The 22001-nt window shown below is 51.1% G+C and overlaps 3 protein-coding genes across 4 annotated transcripts; 2 read left to right on the top strand and 1 right to left on the bottom strand.

The window, feature by feature from the left end:
* Positions 1-1428: 1428 nt before the first annotated feature.
* btla (B and T lymphocyte associated) lies at positions 1429-5900 on the bottom strand. 2 transcript variants are annotated; one of them, XM_084487849.1, is made up of 6 exons: positions 5735-5900; positions 4171-4494; positions 3577-3624; positions 2890-3012; positions 2784-2812; positions 1429-1959 (listed from the first exon to the last, which is right to left on the bottom strand). In XM_084487849.1, the coding sequence occupies exons 1-6, from the start codon at positions 5787-5789 to the stop codon at positions 1714-1716; spliced, it is 825 nt and encodes a 274-aa protein (XP_084343975.1). In that variant the 5' UTR covers positions 5790-5900; the 3' UTR covers positions 1429-1713. The 2 variants fall into 2 exon arrangements, with proteins under 2 accessions (XP_084343975.1, XP_084343976.1); XM_084487850.1 differs by lacking the exon at positions 3577-3624.
* An 874-nt stretch (positions 5901-6774) lies between these two features.
* LOC311369629 (splicing factor U2AF 35 kDa subunit-like) lies at positions 6775-11295 on the top strand. The gene is made up of 8 exons (XM_084487851.1): positions 6775-6844; positions 7627-7714; positions 8215-8281; positions 8665-8714; positions 8885-8983; positions 9792-9925; positions 10402-10494; positions 10926-11295. Exons 1-8 carry the CDS (start codon positions 6801-6803, stop codon positions 11131-11133), a joined length of 783 nt encoding a protein of 260 aa, XP_084343977.1. The 5' UTR covers positions 6775-6800; the 3' UTR covers positions 11134-11295.
* Positions 11296-11573: 278 nt separating this feature from the next.
* LOC311369610 (cystathionine beta-synthase-like) lies at positions 11574-21939 on the top strand. Its single transcript, XM_084487824.1, has 15 exons — positions 11574-11946; positions 14453-14713; positions 15085-15191; positions 15308-15442; positions 16195-16274; positions 16729-16933; positions 17664-17755; positions 17924-18049; positions 18283-18367; positions 18702-18807; positions 18983-19060; positions 19384-19518; positions 20363-20471; positions 20990-21074; positions 21444-21939. The coding sequence occupies exons 2-15, from the start codon at positions 14460-14462 to the stop codon at positions 21572-21574; spliced, it is 1728 nt and encodes a 575-aa protein (XP_084343950.1). The 5' UTR covers positions 11574-11946; positions 14453-14459; the 3' UTR covers positions 21575-21939.
* Positions 21940-22001: the final 62 nt, after the last annotated feature.

The following is a 22001-nucleotide window of genomic DNA, read 5'->3' as shown; positions in this document are numbered from 1 at the left end:
CTATATCCTATTATCCTTCTAATTATAATCTATGGCTACACGGCTTCTGTTCAATACTCGATTCTGATTGGTCACTAACCAATCGGTTCAGAAATAACAGCTTTTTCACACCGTAGCGTCTTCTACCGCTCATCCATCCAGAGCCTGCTGCCGTACTGCATTAGAACATGGTACGGCAGCTGCACCACCGCAGACAGGGAGAGGCTCCAGAGGGCGGCTGAGGCAGCACAAAAGAGCATCGGCTGCTCTCTCTCCTCCCTGACGAACGTTTACACCTCCCGCTGCCTCAGCAGGGCAAAAAAATATAATCAAGGACAGCTCCCACCCTGGGTCTGACCTGTTTGACCTGCTTGCCCTCAGGACGGCGCTACAGGTGCATCATGGCAATGACTAACAGACTCAAGAACAGTTTCTTTCCAAGAGCCATTACCACCCTGAACTCACACGTGCACTGACCTCATAACCGTGCAATATCTGTATACTGTGCAATATCATTACTCTCTTTTTCTATTCCGTCATAATGTGTATTTTCAATGTGCAATAACCCAACGGTATTACTATTTATTCTTGATCATCTAATCATGGATATGTATATCATGCTGCGGAACTATGCACCTTACCTTATTTATGCACTATTTATTGTGTATTTAGTGCATTGCATATTGTGTATTTATATTTTTTCTATGCACTGAGAGGGAGATGCTTTTAATATCATTGTACTTGTATAGTGACAAATAAAGGCATTCTATTCTATTCTATACGACGAGCCGTGTCGCGGAGGATGTGCCCCGCGCCCGGCAGTGAGGGGACCCGGACAACGACATTGGATTAAATACATTGAGGATCATAGGATTGTAAAGCTCCAGAAACAGTCATGGAATGGCCTAGATGATAGATGGCCTGATCATATGAGACATGCTCCCGGGTTTGAATCAAAAGAGCAGAGGTTTTAGGTTCACTGGCTCTTCTAATCAATCATTTGTACTTTTCTTCTATCTCGTTAATCAGTTCTTTAGTCTTCCTAATAATGTCCCCGGTTCATTTCACCGTAATGACCACTGTGTATTATCACATATATAATAACATCATACCATACATCATACCATTCGGTATTAAACACACGCTTACAAAGATGCTGAACCATACATCAAAATCATTTTAGATATATTCATCATTTATATATCATAATACATTCATATTAATAACATACACGTATGTTAAAAAATATAATTACATATATGTACAGTATTAATTAACATATTGTCATCATTCACATACAGTATATGGTATTAATTTACATTTGTAATTATTGTAATTATTCGTAATTATTTAAGTATATAATCATAATGTATCATATTAATATACAATAGTTTACAAGTATAGCTTGAATGTATATATTTTTATAATTTACATATACAATAATTTACATGTACAGTGTGAATGTTGATATATAATAATAATTTACATATACCTGCAAATGATGCATGTTAATTCTAATTATATATGTACACTTTAATCAACTAAATTACATTATGAGTATTCATTAACATTAGTATACGTTCATTGACATATGTAATCATCTTTTACACGTCATACATACTACTGAAATATATATACATTTATCCTATATGTAAGCAATAGATCACGACAGGCTGTGGTATGTTCTCATTATACCACAGTTAAGGGGCGTTGAACCCTGTGCTAGCTCTAGCGCTACGCTAGTTGGATGGCTGCGTACTCGGTGTCCCGCACGCTATCTCCACGGCGCACCTTGGGAGCCACCGGCATCGCGTTATGATTCAGGGCCGCGTACCAAATAGACTGGTCCGCCTCCTCCTCCTCCTCCTCCTCTTCCTCCCCTCGGTTGCCATAGCGACAGCCGAGGGGAGTGTCACTGGGAGGGGCTTGTCCAGGGTTAGAGTGCGCCGATGCATGCTGAGTCATCGGCATCACTGTGTTCTGTCAACAATCACATGACACGCTGTCCTGATCACATGACACACTGTCCTCTATCACATGACACACTGTCCTGATCACATGACACGCTGTCCTAATCACATGACACGCTGTCCTAATCACATGACACGCTGTAGTGATCACATGACCAGCTGTCCTGATCACATGACACGCTGTCCTCTATCACAGCTACAGTCTGTCCTCTATCACAGCTACAGTCTGTCCTCTATCACAGTCTGTCCTTTATCACAGCTACAGTCTGTCCTTTATCACTGTCTGTCCTCTATCACAGCTACAGTCTGTCCTCTATCACAGCTACAGTCTGTCCTCTATCACAGCTACAGTCTGTCCTTTATCACAGTCTGTCCTTTATCACAGCTACAGTCTGTCCTCTATCACAGCTACAGTCTGTCCTTTATCACTGTCTGTCCTTTATCACAGCTACAGTCTGTCCTTTATCACAGTCTGTCCTTTATCACAGCTACAGTCTGTCTTTTATCACAGCTACAGTCTGTCCTCTATCACAGCTACAGTCTGTCCTCTATCACAGCCACAGTCTGTCCTCTATCACAGCTACAGTCTGTCCTCTATCACAGCTACAGTCTGTCCTCTATCACAGCTACAGTCTGTCCATCACAGCTACAGTCTGTTCATCACAGCTACAGTCTGTCCTTTATCACAGCTACAGTCTGTCCTTTATCACAGTCTGTCCTTTATCACAGCTACAGTCTGTCCTCTATCACAGCTACAGTCTGTCCTCTATCACAGCTACAGTCCTTTGTCGTGGATCATCCATCCCTCTTGTGACAGATGCTCTCCGCTCTTACCTTATACTCCACCGTAGTTCCGGGGCGTCCTGCATAAAGAACAGAGCGTGGTCAGTTTAACGTTGAGCCTGACGTCGACACAGCACAGAGTGGAGAGCAGTCTGACCTGGGCAGCGCTGCAGGGACACCACCGACAGAGAGACCACCACCACCACACACAGGAGGACCCCCCCCGAGGCCCACAGGTAGGGCCACAGCTGGTCCAGACCCGAGAGCTCTGCACGCCGCTCTGGAAACAGTCAACGAGATGATACCGTAATCAATCACATGGCACCGTAATCAATGAGATGATACCGTAATCAATCACATGGCACCGTAATCAATCACATGGCACCGTAATCAATGAGATGATACCGTAATCAATCACATGGCACCGTAATCAATCACATGGCACCGTAATCAATGAGATGATACCGTAATCAATGGCATGATACCGTAATCAATAACAATTGTACTAACAATTGTACTGTAGTCAATGAGATTGTACTGTAGTAAATGTTGTTGTATGGTAGTAGATGATGTTGTACTGTAGTAGATGATGTACTGTAGTAGATGATGTTGTACTGTAGTAGATGATGTTGTACTGTAGTAGATGTTGTACTGTAGTAGATGTTGTTTTACTGTAGTAGATGTTGTACTGTAGTAGATGATGTTGTACTGTAGTAGATGATGTTGTACTGTAGTAGATGATGTACTGTAGTAGATGATGTTGTACTGTAGTAGATGTATTATTATAGTAGTTATTATATATATATTATAGTAGGAGTAGTAGGATACAAGCCCTTCAACGTACGGTCGTTTTCCTTTTTCTCGTCTTCAGAAACAGAAACCTCTGCGCTTCCTGCAGAACACGAACATTAAAGATCTACAAATGAAGAAGTGTGTATAAATGTGTGTGTGTGTGTGTGTGTGTGTGTGTGTCTGAACTTGTGACACACTTGTGACTTGTGATGTTGATGAAATGGTAGATGTTGTACTGTAGTTAATGCTGTTTTACTCTATCAGATGTTGTACTGTAGTAGATGTTGTTTTACTGTAGTATATGTTGTACTGTAGTAGATGTTGTACTGTGGTATATGTTGTACTGTAGTCAATGCACTGCAGTATTATATATATTATAGTAGGAGTAGTAGGACACAAGCCCTTCAACGTACGGCCGTTTTCCTTTTTCTCGTCTTCAACAGAAACCTCTGCACTTCCTGTAGAACACGAACATTAAAGATCTATAAATGAAGAAGTGTGTATAAATCTGTGTGTGTGTGTGTGTGTGTGTGTGCGTGCGTGCGTGCGTGCGTGCGTGCGTGCGTGCGTGCGTGCGTGCGTGCGTGCGTGCGTGCGTGCATCCGTGTGTGTGTGTGTGTGTGTGTGTGTGTGTGTGTGTCTGAACCTGTGACAGTGATGTTGATGAAATGGCCTTTGGTGAAGTTGGTTTCACATCTGTATTCCCCAGAGTGGTGGAGGAACAGAGAAGGGAAGGTGAGGTAGGAGACACCTTTGTAGAAACCGGAGCCCTGCGACAGGCCCTCCCACCTGCTCTCCGAGCTGGACAGCCTGTCCGACCCGTTTGTATATTTGACCCACCAGACCAAGGGCGGTGGCTCTGAACAGAAGCTGACGGGACACGGGACCTCCAGCGTCTGTCCGAGCTGAGCCACCTTCACCTGGTTGCTGCGCACTGTAATCTCTTCCGAACAGTTGTCTTTGCTCGCACCTGCATGGAGAAACAGAGGCGGGATATGAAAGGACCTCTGTGTGGGTTTAGTCTCACAGATGGAAGACAAGCTCGCATCCGTCTGATCCACGTGGTTCACTTGCCTTTGCTTCTTATTTATTTGGAGCAATCATGTTACTGAAGGTGGAGATCTGTTGGCACAGAGTAGGACTGCTGGACCAGAGGTTCTATAACCAGTAGGACTGCTGGACCAGAGGTTCTATAACCAGTAGGACTGCTGGACCAGAGGTTCTATGACCCAGTAGGACTGCTGGACCAGAGGTTCTATGACACAGTATGACTGCTGGACCAGAGGTTCTATAACCAGTAGGACTGCTAGACCAGTGGTTATACAACCCAGTAGGACTGCTGGACCAGAGGTTATATAACCCAATAGGACTGCTGGACCAGAGGTTCTATAACCCAGTAGGACTGCTGGACCAGAGGTTCTGTAACACAGTAGAACTGCTGGACCAGAGGTTCTGCTGTAACACAGTAGGACTGCTGGACCAGAGGTTCTGCTGTAACCCAGTAGGACTGCTGGACCAGAGGTTCTGCTGTAACATAGTACTGTATATGACGATCACACGCGACGAAGATATTACTATATTGTGTATAAAAAAGATTTGATTACAAAAGTAATACATGCACAGTATGTATACATAATAAATAACAATTGATATAACACAAATGGTGTCTACTGTGAATTTCATGGTTGCACCATTTCACAGATTCATATATTAAATGTTCATAACAAAACAACCGGAAACGCAATGCATGACAGAGGAATAACAGCATGAAACTAAAACACTGAACTGAATTCTAACTGAAACGAATAAACTGATATTAATTCAACCAAACTGGATTCAACTACGCAACTGAAAGAATTCAACTGAATCTAATTCAACTAAAATAATTAAACCAAATGAATTAAACTGAACAGAATTAATATGAAATTCATATGAATTCATCAGGACCGAAATCAACTGGACAGAATGGAGCTGATAGAATGAGCCTAAATGTGATTCCACTAAAAGAACGAAACCAAGAAGGACCAGCGGAGGGCAGAACCAGCAGAGAGCAGAACCAGCTGAGAGCAGAACCAGCGGAGATCAGAACCAGCGGAGAGCAGAACCAGCTGAGAGCAGAACCAGCGGAGAGCAGAACCAGTGGAGAGCAGAACCAGCGGAGAGCAGAACCAGCGGAGAGCAGAACCAGAGTGTGTGGAGGATCAACCTACCGCTGTTGGAAGAGCAGAGAAGGAGCAGGGAGAGCAGCCATGTGCTGGACCTCATGGTGGCTCCTGAGACCAGACCCCCCAGACCAGACCCTCTCCTGAGACCAGACCCCCCAGACCAGACCCTCTCCTGAGACCAGACCCCCCCAGACCAGACCACCCAGACCAGACCCCCTCAGACACAGACCCCCTCAGACTAGACACTCACAGCTTGCTCCTCACAGAGAGAAAACCTCTTCACCTTCCTCCTACTCTCTTGCTGTCCCACTCTCTCGCTGTCTCTCTCTCTCTCTCTCTCTGTCTCTCTCTCTCTCTCTCTGTGTCTCTGTGTCTCTCTCTCAATTTCAATTAAATTTTATTTGTTCAGCCCTTAATGTCTCTCTCTCTCTCTCTCTCTCTCTCTCTCTCTCTCTCTCTCTCTCTCTCACACACACACACTTTCTTGGTTCCTCAAGTACTTCCCCTTCCAACAGTTTGGTGTGTCTATGTGTGTGTGTGTGTGTGTGTGTGTGTGTGTGTGTGTGTGTGTGTGTGTGTGTGTGTGTGTGTGTGTGCGTCTGTCTGTCTGTCTGTCTGTCTGTCTGTCTGTCTGTCTGTCTGTGTGTGTGTGTGTGTGTGTGTGTGTGTGTGTGTGTGTGTGTGTGTGTGTGTGTGTGTGTGTCACACACCTTGTTTAGTATTAATTGTTTAATTGATTGCTATTATTAACATGGTTATAGATATTCCCCCTGCCCCTCCCACAGCTCTCAGTGGGAGGGGCAGGGGGTGAGCGTCACCAGCGTGTCTGCGTCACCAGCGTGTCTGCGTCACCGGGGACACTGCTGCACGGGAAATGACGGGACCGTATGCTATGCCCATTTCTTTTTCCTTTTCTTAAAACGTGTTTGTGCAATTAATTATCTGTCTGGATAACGTTTAAAAAGATAAAATTATAAAATTATATATATATACACTAAATATAAAATTGTATATATATTTATTTTCCTTTTTTTTTAATAACCGCGCCACACAAGGCTTGTCGCATACATATGACGTAACACCACGCCCCGCCCCCCCCAACGAGAGGAAAATGGCGGAATACCTGGCGTCCATTTTCGGGACAGAGAAAGACAAGTAAGTTGTATTTTAGTGTTTTAATGTGGCTGTGGGGCTCCGCTGCAGCCCGCCCGGTGCCCGGCCACCGGCCGCCCCGCAGCAGCGCTGCAAGGGAGACCCAGCGCGGCCCCGCGACTGCGGGGCTGCGCTGGGTGTCCCGTGCAGCGCTGCTGCGGGGCTAGCCTAGCCTAGCCTAGCCTAGCGGGCTAACGCGCTGAATGAACCGCATGAAGGGCCGGCGGCTCCGCGCTCTCCCGGTTCGCCCGTCCGTCCGTCTCCGGGTCATCAGCTGCTGCGTTCTGATGTTTGATTCTGATTCGATTCCCGCGTAATGCGGGGAGCCTCCCGTCGCTATTAGCTTGGTGGCTAACCTGGTCCAGTGCTACCGCTGCGGGGGTGCAGTGCGGCCGATGGCCGCCGGGGGGCGTAGTGCGGCCCGGTGGCCGCCGGGGGGTGTAGTATTGCCCGCAGGGGGTCGTAGTGCTGCCCAGTGCGGGGGGAGCAGAACGCGGCCCGGTGGGGGGCAGCAGAACGCGGCCCGGTGGGGCGCTGCTTCAGTCACAATGACGCACACCCTGGAGGTGTAGACTAGTCGTAAATGGGAACTCTTTATTTCCTGAGTCGACATTGAGGTGATGCACTGTGCCTGGTCTGCACTAGTGTACCGCAGTTTCGTTGGCATTGTATTGCGTTGTGACTTTAGTCCCAATCTCCATTATTGTCGTCCATCATGTTGTGTAATCATCCAGTGGTGTCTCTGGAGATGAAGACGTCCGCTTCATGCAATGTTCTTTTTCTAGGGTGAATTGTTCGTTCTACTTTAAGATCGGAGCGTGTAGACATGGAGACCGCTGCTCCAGACTCCACAACAAACCCACCTTCAGCCAGGTACACCTCGACACACACACACACACACACACACACACACACACACACACCTCGACAAAAACACACACACGCACACACACCTTGACACACACACACGCACACACACCTTGACACACACACGCACACACACCTCGACACACACACCTTGACACACACACGCACACACACCTCGACACACACACACACACACACACACACACACACCTCAACACACACACACACCTCAACACACACACACACACACACACCTCCACATACTTCGACAAAAACACACACCAAACCCACCTTCAGCCAGGTACACACTCCTCGACATGTACACACACAACAAGCTAGCTGCAGTCCTGGTCCTAGACGAGGCCTGGTCCTGGGTCTGGTCCTAGGCCTGGTCTTAAGTCTGGTCTTAGGTCTGGTCCTAGTTCTTGGCCTGGTCCATGTCCTGGTCCTATGCAGACCACCGGTCCCCCTCCTGCTATGACTAACGTGTGCCTTTTGTTTTTCAGACCATAGCCCTGCTGAACATTTACCGCAACCCTCAGAACTCGGCCCAGTCTGCCGACGGCCTGCACTGTGAGTCTCCTCTGTCTGCTGACAATGTGTCCCAGCATGGGGTCCCCACCTAGGATCAGGTCTAGTCCAGATGGGAGCGGTGATGACCGGGTGGCATTGTTTAAAGTGTGGTCCCACCGCCGATTCACACAGCTCCACACAAGGAACAGCTGGTTTTTGTTCTGCTACTGGTTGGTAATTAAGTGGGAATTGCCACCAGCTCTTGTCCCGCCCTCAGTGGCAGACCAGTAAGCTTAAAGGGCTACAGGAAGTGAGTGTGTTTAGAGGGGTGTGTTCACCAGCTCTGGTCCCGCCCCCCAGTGGCAGACCAGTAAGCTTAAAGGGCTACAGGAAGTGAGTGTTGTCTAAAGGGGTGTGTTCACCAGCTCTGGTCCCGCCCCCAGGTGCCGTCAGCGATGTGGAGATGCAGGAGCACTACGACCAGTTCTTCGAGGTGAGTAACGTATGTCTTTGTTGGTCAGTGTCTCTCCGTGATGACGGCACTAGACTCACCCCTCGTGGCTCTCTCTCTCTCTCTCTCTCTCTCTCTCTCTCTCTCTCTCTCTCTCTCTCTCTCTCTCTCTCTCTCTCTCTCTCTCTCTCTCTCTCTCTCTCTCTCTCTAGGAGGTGTTTGCTGAGATGGAGGAGAAGTACGGGGAGGTGGAGGAGATGAACGTGTGCGACAACCTCGGAGACCACTTGGTGGGAAACGTCTACGTCAAGGTCCGTATAACATGTTGTGTTGAGCTATATGAAGTGTATAACATGTAATGACTGACCGATTATTATTTTTATTTATTTTTATTATTTATTTTTTTACAATATTCTATCCCGGCATGATTTACAGACAGTTCAATAAATGTTCCTTTTTTAAATTGAGACTTGTAACACTTGTTAACATCATTGTGTCATTTTTATGATGTAAATTGAGGGGGCAAAAGCAGTATCGGTATCTGAGTATCAGAAGAAAATCTATATCGCGTATCATCATCGGCAAAGGCTGATGTAAAAAAAATCGGTACGGGCCCTAAAAATTCCATATCGGTCGACCCCTAATAACATATATACGATGCTGTGTATCTTTAATACGGTCATAACATGTGGTACAACACGCAGTATGTATCCTCAGATAATAACATGTGGTACAACACGCAGTATGTATCCTCAGATAATAACATGTGGTACAACACGCAGTATGTATCCTCAGATAATAACATGTGGTACAACACGCAGCATGTATCCTCAGATAATAACATGTGGTACAACACGCAGTATGTATCCTCAGATAATAACATGGGGTACAACACGCGGTATGTATCCTCAGATAATAACATGGGGTACAACACGCGGTATGTATCCTCAGATAATAACATGGGGTACAACACGCGGTGTGTCCTTGCTGTGTGTGTGCTTGGTTTGTGTCCTCGCTGTGTGTGTGTGTACGTGTCCTAGCTGTACGTGTCCTCGGTGTGAGTTTGTGTGTGTGCGTGTCCTCGTGTGTAACGCGTGGTACCGTGTGTCCCGTGTGTAGTTCCGCCGTGAGGAGGACGCTGAGAAGGCGGTGATGGACCTGAACAACCGCTGGTTCAACGCCCAGGCCGTCCACGCAGAGCTGTCCCCCGTCACCGACTTCAGAGAGGCCTGCTGCCGCCAGTACGAGATGGGGTAGGTACCCCTCTCCCCCCGTGTCTGTCTCACTCTCTTCCCCCGCCTGTCTCACTCTCTTCTCCCGCCTGTCTCACTCTCTTCCCCCCCCGTCTCGCTCTCTCCCCCCTGCCTGTCTCACTCCCCCGTCTTTCTGTCTCACCCTCTTCCACCACCTGTCTCACTCTCACCCCCACCTGTCTCACTCTCACCCCCACCTGTCTCACTCCCCCCGCCTGTCTTGCTCTCTCCCCGCCTGTGTCATCCTCCCACCTGTCACCCCTGCCTGTCTCACCCTCTCATCCCCTCCAACTGTCTCTCTCTCCTACCGTCTCACTCTCTTACCACTATCACTCATATCTGTCTCGCTCTCATATCTGTCTCACTCTCCTACCAGTCTCACCCTTCTGCCCGTCTCACCCTCCCGCCCGTCTCACCCTCCCGCCCGTCTCACCCTCCCACCCGTCTCACCCTCCTGTCTGTGTCATGTCTTACAGGGAGTGTACACGAGGGGGCTTCTGTAACTTCATGCACCTGAAGCCGATCTCCAGAGAGCTGAGGAGGGAGCTGTACGGACGCCGCAGGAAACGGTAACGCTCCCAGCAGGAAGCTCTAGAGCCATGTCATCTAGAAGCTAAAGACTGGCCGTGTGACAGGGCTCTAGATCCATGGCTTTAGATATCTAGAAGCTGAAGACTGGGCCGTGCGACAGGGCTCTAGATCCATGGCTTTAGATATCTAGAAGCTGAAGACTGGGCCGTGCGACAGGGCTCTAGATCCATGGCTTTAGATATCTAGAAGCTGAAGACTGGGCCGTGCGACAGGGCTCTAGATCCATGGCTTTAGATATCTAGAAGCTCAAGACTGGCCGTGTGACAGGGCTCTAGATCCATGGCTTTAGATATCTAGAAGCTCAAGACTGGCCGTGTGACAGGGCTCTAGATCCATGGCTTTAGATATCTAGAAGCTTTCCTGCATACTAAAGCTCTGACCTTTGACCTGTGCTCTGCTCCTTCCCCAGGCACCGTTCGCGTTCCCGTGAGCGCCGTTCTCGCTCCAAGGAGCGCGGTCGCGGCGGCGGCGGCGGCGGCGGCGGCGGTGGAGGCGGCGGCGGCGGCGGAGGCGGCCGGGACGGCGGGCGTGACGGTGGGCGCGATGGCGGGCGCGACGGCGGCCGTGACCGCGAGCGACGGCGCTCCAGAGACCGGGAACGCTCCGGGAGATTCTAACCACGCCCCCCTCCAGCCCAGCCCCGCCCCCGCCCGGGAGGTGTATTAAACGTTGAAAATGTTTTGTGATTCGTTTTCTTTTTTTTAAGGACCAGCTTGTGTCGTTTCCTCTTTTTGTTATTAGTTTTTTTTTTTTTGCAATAAAAACAATTTGTTACTCTTTACCGTGTTTGGCTGATTGATGAGTCGCTACTTGATCTTGGGAGCGTAAAGGACAAGTGGGCGGGGCGTTGAGCGGGGACCCGCCCACCACTAGAGGGATGGACTGACGTTAATATTTGTATGCCTAACGGAATGTAGCCCGTGCGGGTGGGTGGGTCGATACGAGGGGTATCCAGTACTTTTCCACTCGCAAGTCTTTGGAATACGTTTCTACATGATGACCAAGTTATGGATGAGAACATCATTATGCGGTCTTCATATCATTTCCATAGGCATTTTGTATTTGTATGAACATTTTTTTGGATGTTATTTTTTATATTGACCAAGTTTGTCCGACCGACTTGTTAGTACGCGCGTGTGTTATTGACCCACGTGTCCACACACAGCGCGATCCCTCCAATCCTGTCCTCTGATTGGCGGAGAAGGACAAGAGTTCCGCCCCAGCCTTAACCAATGAGAGCCCGATCATGAAAACACTCGGGAAACATTCAGCAGCCGGTCAACTCGACGACCCAGATCCCCCTAGACCCCCGGTCCTCTATCGACCCAGACCCGGTCCTCTACAGACCCGCTCCAGCCTCCAGGACCCGTCCTCTACCGACCCGCTCCAGCCTCCAGGCCCGCCCGTCCGTACAAACTTTGACTCGTTTGGTAAGTTGTCACCGACACGTTGTTTTCACAACAAGGACCACGTGTTCAGTCCCAGGACCCTCTGAGACGGTCCCCCTCCTGCGGGACCCTTGGTGAGTCGTATCGGGGTACCTCTGAGTCCAGCGACCGGCGACCCACCAGTCCAGGTCCTGGTGGGGGTCCTCAGACGCTCCTGCCAAGCAGGGTTGGTGTCAGGCTGCTCCCCCAGCGGTCCTCAGACGCTCTGACGAGGGGAGGACGCGGCGGGTCTTTTCAGAACCGCTCTGCTGTCATCCTTTCCCTACCTACAGATTAGACACGTTCTTAAAGGACCCTTACTACTTTACTTATTTTACGATGTGTTTCCAAAAATACATCGCATGCATGTCTCTCAACGGATGGTGGCGCCGTTGAGCCTCATTGAACTGCAAAAAGAATCACTTTGTACCCGGCAATGAGGATGCGTGATACCCCGGTACGACCCCGCCGGTAGGAGCCCTAAATGCTAAAACCATGGTACTCGAGTTCCAGGATCAGAGGTTTCTAGGGTTAGAGAGGGTTAGGGTAAGAGAGGGTGAGGTTTAGGGTTAGAGAGAGTTAGGGTTAGAGAGGGTCAGGGTTAGAGAGGGCCGGTTTAGAGGGGGTTAGGGTTAGAAAGGGTTAGGGTTAGACAGGGCCGGGTTAGAGAGGGCCAGGTTAGGGTTAGAAAGGGTTAGGGTTAGAGGGTGTTAGAGAGGGTTAGCATGGATTAGCTTTAGCATGGGTTAGGGTTCTTGTTTACAGCGGTGTGTACTGTGTTGCTTAGCTGATTACCCAATAGTGTGTGCTTGTGATTTGATATTTATTATTTAGGGCATTAGGCAGACGCGTTTATCCAAAGCCACTTACAATGTACTTACAAAGTACATTTGTCAGAAGAAGAGAAACAACATTATATCTCTGTCGGTACAGTAGGATGTTCATAGAACCAAGTGCCAAGCACTAACAATCACTAGGTTAACCCATTCTCCATATACAACAGAGATAGCTAGGGTAAGATGCTGCACGATGCGAAGTACTGTGTACCAAGTACCAGGCCGTGACACACATCAGGGTGAAGTCTTGGTGGGCTGTGGTGAACTTCTCTAAGATCCTATTTTGGTATCTGACGTCGACCTCCTTTTGAGGCCAGTGCTTTGGGACCACGAGGATCAGTTTCCCACGGGGGGGGTCCGCAGAGCCCCCCCCCCCCCCCTGTGGCTCTAGTGATTAGGATCCCTGTGTTTACCAACCAGCAGATTATTAACAGCAGTGCGGTACGACACGTCCTCTAGTCGGAGTCACGCCCTCCTGTGTGCACGTGGGCTGGAGCAAAACATTGACGCTGCCATATGTCGTCGTCCTTCTCCGTGCAAAACACTAGGGCTGGGATTTTATTCTTTTATTTTGCACTTTTATACTTTATTCATGAAGAGTTAGACCGAAAGGTTTGGTAGAGAGAGAGAGAGAGAGAGAGAGGACCAGGGCAGGAATCCAAACCCGGGTCGCTGCGGTGAGGTCTTAATGGAACATGCTCTACCCAATGAACCACCCCTGGCAGTAGCTCAGGAGGTAGAAGGGGTTGGCTGGTAACTGCAAGTTTGCTCGTTCGATCCCCGTCTCCCCCTAGCTTTTGTGTCTCACTCCCTGAGTGAGACACCTCGCCCTGACTGCTCCTGACAAGCTGGCTGATGCCCTGCGTGGTTGACTCTGCCGTCGGTGTGTGCATGAATGGCTGAATGCCAGTCAACACTGTAAAGCGCTTTGGGTAAAATTTACCCCCAAATGTTGCTATTTTATTGAATAATATAAGGTGCTCTTAAAGGTCCCATGACATGCCACCAGGTGTGGTGTGATTAGCCATTACAAGCTGTTTAAAAAAATATGTCTGTTATAACAACACAGGTGGGCGTGTCCACCTAGATGCGTGATGGATAGATGAGCAACGTTTGCTACAGTCCACTGGGTAGGCTGGTCTAGAGACTGATCTATCCAGCACACATCTAGGTGGGCACGCCCACCTGTGATATCACAACAGACAGATTTTCAAAACGGCTTGTAACGGCTAATCACACCACACCTGGTGGCATGTCATGGGACCTTTAACAGATTCCCCTTCTTCCAGCGTCGCACCGCCATCGCTCCTCCAGGTGGCGCTCAACACATGGAGTAGATCAATACAGCCCCTCCATGGGTCCGGCCTCCTAATAAATCGATGGATCAATAGGATTTTTCATTCTCTAGTGGTTGATCTACGGTGTGTGTGTGTATTATTAAAGGGCCGTGGTAGTTTAGGGCCTTCGCTGTCAAAAGGTTCTTGGTTCCATTCCCAGGGGATGGATGGGTGGTGACAGAGGTGGTGGTGCTGAATCAACACAACGTTTGTTTAGTTTCATACCACCCAGAAGGCATCGCTACGCTGGGCTCTGCACCATCAGGAGAACACATATTTACCGTAAAGAACGGAGGGGAGGGGCAGCTCATGTTGACGTGGGCGTGTCCTCTCCAGGGGAGCCATGCCCGCTGTCCCAGCCACCAAAGACGCCGTCGCCGCCGCCAAGGCCTCCGGCTGTCCGCACGCCGCCAAGCTGCTCGCCAACGGAGACGGCAAGCTGCAGGTGTCCTTCGCGGTGGCTGGCGAGGCGGACCCTCCCCTCGACACCGGCCCCCCCACGGCGGACAGGAAGTGGATCCGCCCTGACCTCCCCTCCCGATGCACATGGCGGCTGGGGGGGTCCGACCTGGACTCCCCCCACAAGCACCCGCAGAGGTAAGGGCCCGCGCAGGCCTAGCTTGCATTAGTGTAGCTTACCTTATCTTAATTACCCTAGCTTACATAAGCCTGGCTTACTTAAGCCTAGCTTACTTCAGCGTAGTTTACCCTAGGTTACATTAGCCTAGCGTTCATTAGCGTAGCTTACCATAGCTTACATTAGCCTAGCTTACATTAGCCCAGCTTTTATAAGCCTAGCTTACATAAGCGTAGTTTACCCTAGGTTACATTAGCCTAGCTTTCATTAGCCTAGCTTACCATAAGCTTACTTAACGGGCTAGCGTTAGGTTACTTGATGTGTTTGTATTCGGGTCCCTGAGGGGTCGGAGGGTCTCCACTACTGAGTCGTCATGGTAACCTGTCCCCAGAGTGTCCAGCCCCAACATCCTGCCCAACATCCTGGACCGCATCGGGGACACGCCCCTCGTCCGCATCAACAAGATCACCAAGATGTTTGGCCTGAAGTGCGAGATGCGTGAGTGACCTCTGAGCATGACGATGACGATGATGATGAAGAAGGGCCCAGACGGCAGCTGTGTGTGTGTGTGTGTGTGTGTGTGTGTGTGTGTGTGTGTGTGTGTGTGTGTGTAGTGGTGAAGTGTGAGTTCTTCAACGCCGGGGGCAGTGTGAAGGACCGGATCAGCCTGCGGATGGTGGAGGACGCAGAGCGGGACGGACTCCTCAAACCCGGAGACACCATCATCGAGCCCACCTCCGGAAACACAGGTACCGCTTCTGGTCGCTAGGGGGCAGGCTTAATGATGTTGTCTGGTTGCTAGGGGTCAGGGATGATGATGTTGTCTGGTTGCTACAGGTCAGGGTTGATGATGCTGTCTGGTTGCTAGGGGTCAGGGATGATGAAGTTGTCTGGTTGCTAGGGGTCAGGGTTGATGATGTCTGGTTGCTAGGGGTCAGGGTTGATGATGTTGTCTGGTTGCTACGGGTCAGGGTTGACGATGCTGTCTGGTTGCCAGGGCTCAGTGTTGATAATGCTGTCTGGTTGCTAGGGCTCAGGGTTGAAGTTGTCTGGTTGCTAGGCCTCAGTGATGATGGTGTCTGGTTGCTAGGGGTCAGTGATGATGATGTTGTCTGGTTGCTAGGGGTCAGTGATGATGATGTCTGGTTGCTAGGGGTCATTGTTGATGTCTGGTTGCTAGGGGTCAGTGATGATGATGTTGTCTGGTTGCCAGGGGTCAGTGAGGATGATGTTGCTAGGAGTCAGTGATGATGATGTTGTCTGGTTGCTAGGGGTCATTGATGATGTCTGGTTGCTAGGGGTCAGTGATGATGTTTTCTGGTTGCTAGGGATCAGTGATCATGATGTTGCTAGAGTTCAGTGATGATGTCTGGTTGCTAGGGGTCATTGTTTAAGTTGTCTGGTTGCTAGGGGTCAGTGATGATGATGTCTGGTTGCTAGGGGTCAGTGTTGATGATGATGTTGCTAGGGGTCAGTAATGATGGTGTTGTGTGGTTGCTAGGCATCGGCCTGGCGTTGGCAGCGGCCGTGAAGGGGTACCGCTGCATCATCGTGATGCCCGAGAAGATGAGCATGGAGAAGGTAGGCCACACCCCCACAGCCTATTGGTCAATGGCACCATGACATGACACCCATGGGAGTGTCCTCCCAGTGTCCTCCCAGTATCAGAGTGTCCTCCCAGTGTCCTCCCAGTATCAGAGTGTCCTCCCAGTGTCCTCCCAGTGTCCTCCCAGTATCAGAGTGTCCTCCCAGTGTCAGAATGTCCTCCCAGTATCAGAGTGTCCTCCCAGTATCAGAATGTCCTCCCACTGTCAGAGTGTCCTCCCAGTGTCCTCCCAGTATTGGAGTGTCCTCCCAGTGTCCTCCCAGTATCAGAATGTCCTCCCAGTGTCCTCCCAGTGTCAGAGTGTCCTCCCAGTGTCCTCCCAGTATTGGAGTGTCCTCCCAGTGTCCTCCCAGTATCAGAATGTCCTCCCAGTGTCCTCCCAGTATCAGAGTGTCCTCCCAGTATCAGAGTGTCCTCGTGTCCCCCCAGGTGGACGTTCTGCGGGCGCTGGGCGCTGAGATCGTCCGCACGCCGACCAGCGCGCGCTTCGACTCCCCGGAGTCCCACGTGGGCGTGGCCTGGCGCCTGAAGAACGAGATCCCCAACTCTCACATCCTGGACCAGTACCGTAACCCTAGCAACCCGCTGGCCCACTACGACACCACGGCCGAGGAGATCCTGAGGCAGTGCGACGGTCGGTCACCCACTATCACCTAGTGTGGGGGGGTTAGGAGTGTGGGGGGGTTAGGTGTGTGTGGGGTTAGGAGTGTGGGGGGGTTAGGTGTGTGTGTGGGGTTAGGAGTGTGGGGGGGTTAGGTGTGTGTGTGGGGTTAGGAGTGTGGGGGGGTTAGGTGTGTGTGTGTGGGGTTAGGAGTGTGGGGGGGTTAGGAGTGTGGGGAGGTTAGGTGTGTGTGTGGGGTTAGGAGTGTGGGGGGGTTAGGTGTGTGTGGGGGGTTAGGAGTGTGTGTGGGGTTGGGAGTGTGTGTGGGGTTAGGTGTGTGTGGGGTTGGGAGTGTGTGGGGTTGGGAGTGTGTGTGGGGTTGGGAGTGTGTGTGGGGTTAGGAGTGTGGGGGGTTAGGAGTGTGGGGGGTTAGGAGTGTGTGGGGTTGGGAGTGTGTGGGGTTAGGTGTGTGTGGGGTTGGGAGTGTGTGGGGTTAGGAGTGTGTGTGGGGTTGGGAGTGTGTGGGGTTAGGTGTGTGTGTGGGGTTAGGTGTGTGTGTGGGGTTAGGTGTGTGTGTGGGGTTGGGTGTGTGTGTGGGGTTGGGTGTGTGTGTGGGGTTGGGTGTGTGTGTGGGGGGTTAGGTGTGTGTGGGGGGGGTTAAGTGTTTAGGGTTAGTGACACTAACCTAGGGTTAGTGACCTTAACACTTAATAAGGGTTAAATGTTTAGGGTTAAGTGTTAAGGGGTAAGTGGTGTTCTCCAGGTAAGGTGGACATGCTGGTGGCGGGCGCGGGGACGGGAGGAACCATCACTGGCATCGCTCGCAAGCTGAAGGAGCGATGCCCCAACGTCAAGGTGAGCCTCACCTGGTCCCTCTCATCTGGTCTCCCCTAGTCCTTCTCAACTGGTCCCTCTCACCTGGTCTGTCTTACCTAGTCTGTCTCACCTGGTCTCCCCTTGTCTCTCTCCCCTGGTCTCACCTGGTCCCTCACCTGGTCTGTCTCCCTGGTCTCCCTGGTGTAGATCGTGGGCGTGGACCCTGAGGGCTCCATCCTGGCTGAGCCTGAGGACCTGAACCGGACCGATAAGACCCAGTACGAGGTGGAGGGCATCGGATACGACTTCATACCCACCGTGCTGGACCGCACTGTGAGCTCCAACACCTGTCTGTCAGCCCTGACCTGTCTGTCTGCCCTGACCTGTCTGTCTGCCCTGACCCGTCTGTCCTGACCTGTCTGCCTGCCCTGACCTGTCTGTTCTGACCTGCCCTGTCTGTCTGCCCGCTCTGACCTGTCTGTCTGTCTGCCCTGACCCGTCTGTCCTGACCTGTCTGTTCTGACCTGCCCTGTCTGCCCGCCCTGACCTGTCTGTCTGTGATCCAGGTGGTGGACTCCTGGTTCAAGTCCAACGATGAAGACTCCTTCAACATGTCCCGTCTGCTCATCAGGGAGGAGGGGCTTCTGTGTGGTACGTTCCACCCCGTAGCGTTAGTTCTATCCCCTGTGTGGTGTTAGTTCTATCCCCCTGAGTTGGGTTCACCCCCTGTGGGTGTGTTGGGTTCACCCCCTGGCATTGGGTTCACCCCCTGTGGGTGCGTTTGGTTCACTCCCCTGTGGGTGTGTTGGGTTCACTCCCCTGTGGGTGTGTTGGGTTCACTCCCCTGTGGGTGCGTTGGGTTCACCCCCTGTGGGTGTGTTGGGTTCACTCCCCTGTGGGTGCGTTGGGTTCACTCCCCTGTGGTTGCGTTGGGTTCACTCCCCTGTGGGTGCGTTGGGTTCACCCCCCCTGTGGCGTGCTGCAGGCGGGAGCTCCGGGACGGCGATGGCGGCGGCGGTGAAGATGGCCCGGGAGCTGAAGGAGGGCCAGCGCTGTGTGGTCATCCTGCCCGACTCCATCCGCAACTACATGTGAGGTCACAGCCCCGCCCCCACACAGAGCCCCGCCCCCACACAGAGCCCCGCCCCCACACAGTCTCCTCTATTTAATCCTGGCCTCTAACTAATCCTGGCCTCTACTGGCCTCTATCTAATCCTGGCCTCTATCTAATCCTGGCCTCTATCTAATCCTGGTTTCTCGTTTCAGGTCCAAATTCCTCAATGATAAATGGATGCTGGAGAAGGGCTTCCTGAGGGAGGAAGACCTGATGATCACCAAACCCTGGTGAGTGTCCCCACTATCACCAAACCGTGTGTGTGTGTGTGTGTGTGTGTGTGTGTGTGTGTGTGTGTGTGTGTGTGTGTGTGTGTGTGTGTGTGTGTGTGTGTGTGTGTGTGTGTGTGTGTGTGTGTGTGTGTGTGTGTGTGTGTGTCCACTAGTCTGGAGTGTGTGTGTGTCTCCACTAGTCTAGAGAGAATGTGTGTGTGTGAGACTACTCGTCTAGTGTGTGGGTGTGTGTGACCACTCGTCTAGACTGTGTGTGTGTGTGTAGTCTAGTATTGTGTGTGTGTCCTCACTCTCTCTCTCTCTGCCCCCCCCCCCCCCAGGTGGTGGAACCTGAAGCTGCAGGGTTTGAACCTGTGCGCGCCCCTCACTGTGTTGCCGTCGGTTAACTGTCAGAAGACCATCAAGATCCTGAAGGAGAAGGCCTTCGACCAGGCCCCCGTGGTGGACGAGTCGGGGTGGGTCGCCGCGCTAGTGCGACTAGCACCTCTGGCTAAGCCCTATGAGGGACTCACTGGTGAACGCGCCGCAGTTAGCGTAGCAGTGCTAGCGTAGCATTACCAATGTTAGCAAAATGGTATGTGTGACCATGGGTCACCTGACCGCGGATAGCATGACTAGCATGATGACGCTAGCAAAAGAGTCGGGTTATTAATCTCACCGACTCCGGTCAAAAAAGTGTGAAATACACACCTAGACGACTACGGACGTCTACGTTCTGCGCTTGCGCGAGATGTAATGTCTCCCAAACAGCAGGTGGCGCTAATCTGTATTGTGGTCCAAAAAAAGAACAAAAACCGGAAATACCAGGTGACCTCTCCCAGTGACCGCGAACAGCGGCGGTCTGTCCTCCACCATGCTGATGGATTGTTCCTCGATTTCGTCGGTCCACATGGTCGAAGAATTCAATATCAACTATCAAAACGATGCCAAACAATGCGTTGGGAGAGTGTGTCGTCGACCTTGTCTGCGCTTTCACTATTTGTATGTTCACCGTCCTTACTTCCGGGGCTTCACTGACGCTAGTCAAGGGCTAGCCCTCCACCAATCAGATTGGTGAAGACTGAACGACTGTAGTGGCCGATTACACGTTGAATCGGCTGAAAAATAATACAGATGACCTTATAGACGGCCGATAAGGTCGACGCCCGATTTTCGGCGCGGTGTGCGGCCGCCTTATGAGTGACTGTTGGTCAACGAACCGCTGATAGCCTTACTAGCATGGCATTGCTAACACTAACGTCTAATGAACTGGAGTTCATGGAGGTGTGTGTGTGTGTGTGTGTGTGTGCGCGTGCGCAGAGTCATCCTGGGCATGGTAACCCTGGGCAACATGCTGGCGTCGGTGCTGGCGGGGAAGGTGAAGCCGTCGGACCCGGTCAGCAAGGTCCTCTACAAGCAGTTCAAACAGGTAGAGTACCACAGTGGACCAGGAGCACTGGGACCAGTGGACCAGGAGCACACTGGTACCACAGTGGACCAGGAGCACTGGGACCACAGTGGACCAGGAGCACACTGGTACCACAGTGGACCAGGAGCACTGGGACCAGTGGACCAGGAGCACACTGGTACCACAGTGGACCAGGAGCACTGGGACCACAGTGGACCAGGAGCACACTGGTACCACAGTGGACCAGGAGCACTGGGACCAGTGGACCAGGAGCACTGGGACCAGTGTACTGCAGAGTGGTGGTGGGGAATATAAAAATAAAGTGCTAAACAACATTGTACAATTAACAACTGAAACAAGAACAGTCAAAGATTTGTGAAATTGTAACTTTTAAAATATTTAAAACATTTAATTTTTTTGTCGCGGTAGTTAAGGCATCAGCTGTGTTGCTAAGGAGGCCTAGACTGTGAAGTGCTGTGGGACCCCCTGAGATGTGTTTATTAACTGTGTGTCCGTCCGTCCCCCCCCCCCAAACCCAGATCCGTCTGATGGACAACCTGGGCAAGCTGTCCCGTATCCTGGAGACGGACCACTTCGCCCTGGTGGTCCACGAGCAGATCCAGTGTAAACACACACACTAGTACACACACACTAACACACACACTAGTATACGCACCTAGTACACACACACTAACACACACCTAGTGCACACACTAACACACTAACACACACACACTAGTATACGCACCTAGTACATGCACACACTAGCACACACTAGCAAACACACACAAGCACACACATACACACACAAGTACACAAACACACACATTGCCAGTACACACGCAGACCTGTAACGTGTGTGTGTGTGTGTGTGTGTGTGTGTGTGTGTGTGTGTGTGTGTGTGTGTGTGTGTGTGTGTGTGTGTGTGTGTGTGTGTGTGTGTGTGTGTGTGTGTGTGTGTGTGTGTGTGTGTGTGTGTGTGTGTGTGTGCAGACCTGACGGACGGCTCCACCACCCTGAAGCAGATGGTCTTCGGCGTGGTGACGGCCATCGACCTCCTCAACTTCGTCACGGCGCGGGAGAAGAGGGAGAGGACCCTGTCCGAGTGCACCGACGACCTCTGACCCGCAGTCAGTCCAACATGTTGCCGTGGAGACGTCCCCCCCCCCCCCCCCCCCCGCGTCCCCCTTTGATTGATGTCGTCCGCTGCGGTCCTCGCCCTGTGGGAGAGTTCAGAGGCTGATCTGTCTCACTGCGTAGAACTATACACGCTAGAAACACACACACACACACACACACACACACACACACACACACACACACACACACACACACACACACACACACACACACGGCGGTTCTGTTACAGGGGTTCTGTTACAGGGGTTCTGTTACAGGGGTTCTGTTACAGGTGTTGGGTCAGTAGCAGGGCCGCTCATGCTTCTGGAATCTGGAACACTAAATGTTTATTAAAGTGAGTTCAAAGGCATTGTCTTGTGTCGGTCTTTGTTTGGCACTTTTGAACGATGTATTAATAATTGGACGCGAGAA

Source organism: Micromesistius poutassou, assembly GCF_964030765.1.
Source record: "Micromesistius poutassou genome assembly, chromosome: 24".
Classification (NCBI taxonomy): Eukaryota; Metazoa; Chordata; class Actinopteri; order Gadiformes; family Gadidae; genus Micromesistius; species Micromesistius poutassou.
This window is presented reverse-complemented; position numbering and strand designations above follow the sequence as displayed.

What these genes read in the sequence shown, in the direction of transcription:
- btla (XM_084487849.1), bottom strand. Translation starts at nt 5,789, where the DNA reads ATGAGGTCCAGCACATGGCTGCTCTCCCTGCTCCTTCTCTGCTCTTCC. An exon ending in TCTCTGCTCTTCCAACAGCG is followed by an intron (nt 4,495 to 5,734) that starts GTAGGTTGATCC and finishes TTCTCCATGCAG; the next exon opens with GTGCGAGCAAAGACAACTGT. An exon ending in CATCAACATCACTGTCACAG is followed by an intron (nt 3,625 to 4,170) that starts GTTCAGACACAC and finishes CGTGTTCTGCAG; the next exon opens with GAAGCGCAGAGGTTTCTGTT.
- LOC311369629 (XM_084487851.1), top strand. Translation starts at nt 6,801, where the DNA reads ATGGCGGAATACCTGGCGTCCATTTTCGGGACAGAGAAAGACAA. An exon ending in GTCTGCCGACGGCCTGCACT is followed by an intron (nt 8,282 to 8,664) that starts GTGAGTCTCCTC and finishes TCCCGCCCCCAG; the next exon opens with GTGCCGTCAGCGATGTGGAG. An exon ending in TGGGAAACGTCTACGTCAAG is followed by an intron (nt 8,984 to 9,791) that starts GTCCGTATAACA and finishes TCCCGTGTGTAG; the next exon opens with TTCCGCCGTGAGGAGGACGC.
- LOC311369610 (XM_084487824.1), top strand. Translation starts at nt 14,460, where the DNA reads ATGCCCGCTGTCCCAGCCACCAAAGACGCCGTCGCCGCCGCCAAGGCC. An exon ending in AGCGATGCCCCAACGTCAAG is followed by an intron (nt 17,756 to 17,923) that starts GTGAGCCTCACC and finishes TCCCTGGTGTAG; the next exon opens with ATCGTGGGCGTGGACCCTGA. An exon ending in GGTCCACGAGCAGATCCAGT is followed by an intron (nt 21,075 to 21,443) that starts GTAAACACACAC and finishes GTGTGTGTGCAG; the next exon opens with ACCTGACGGACGGCTCCACC.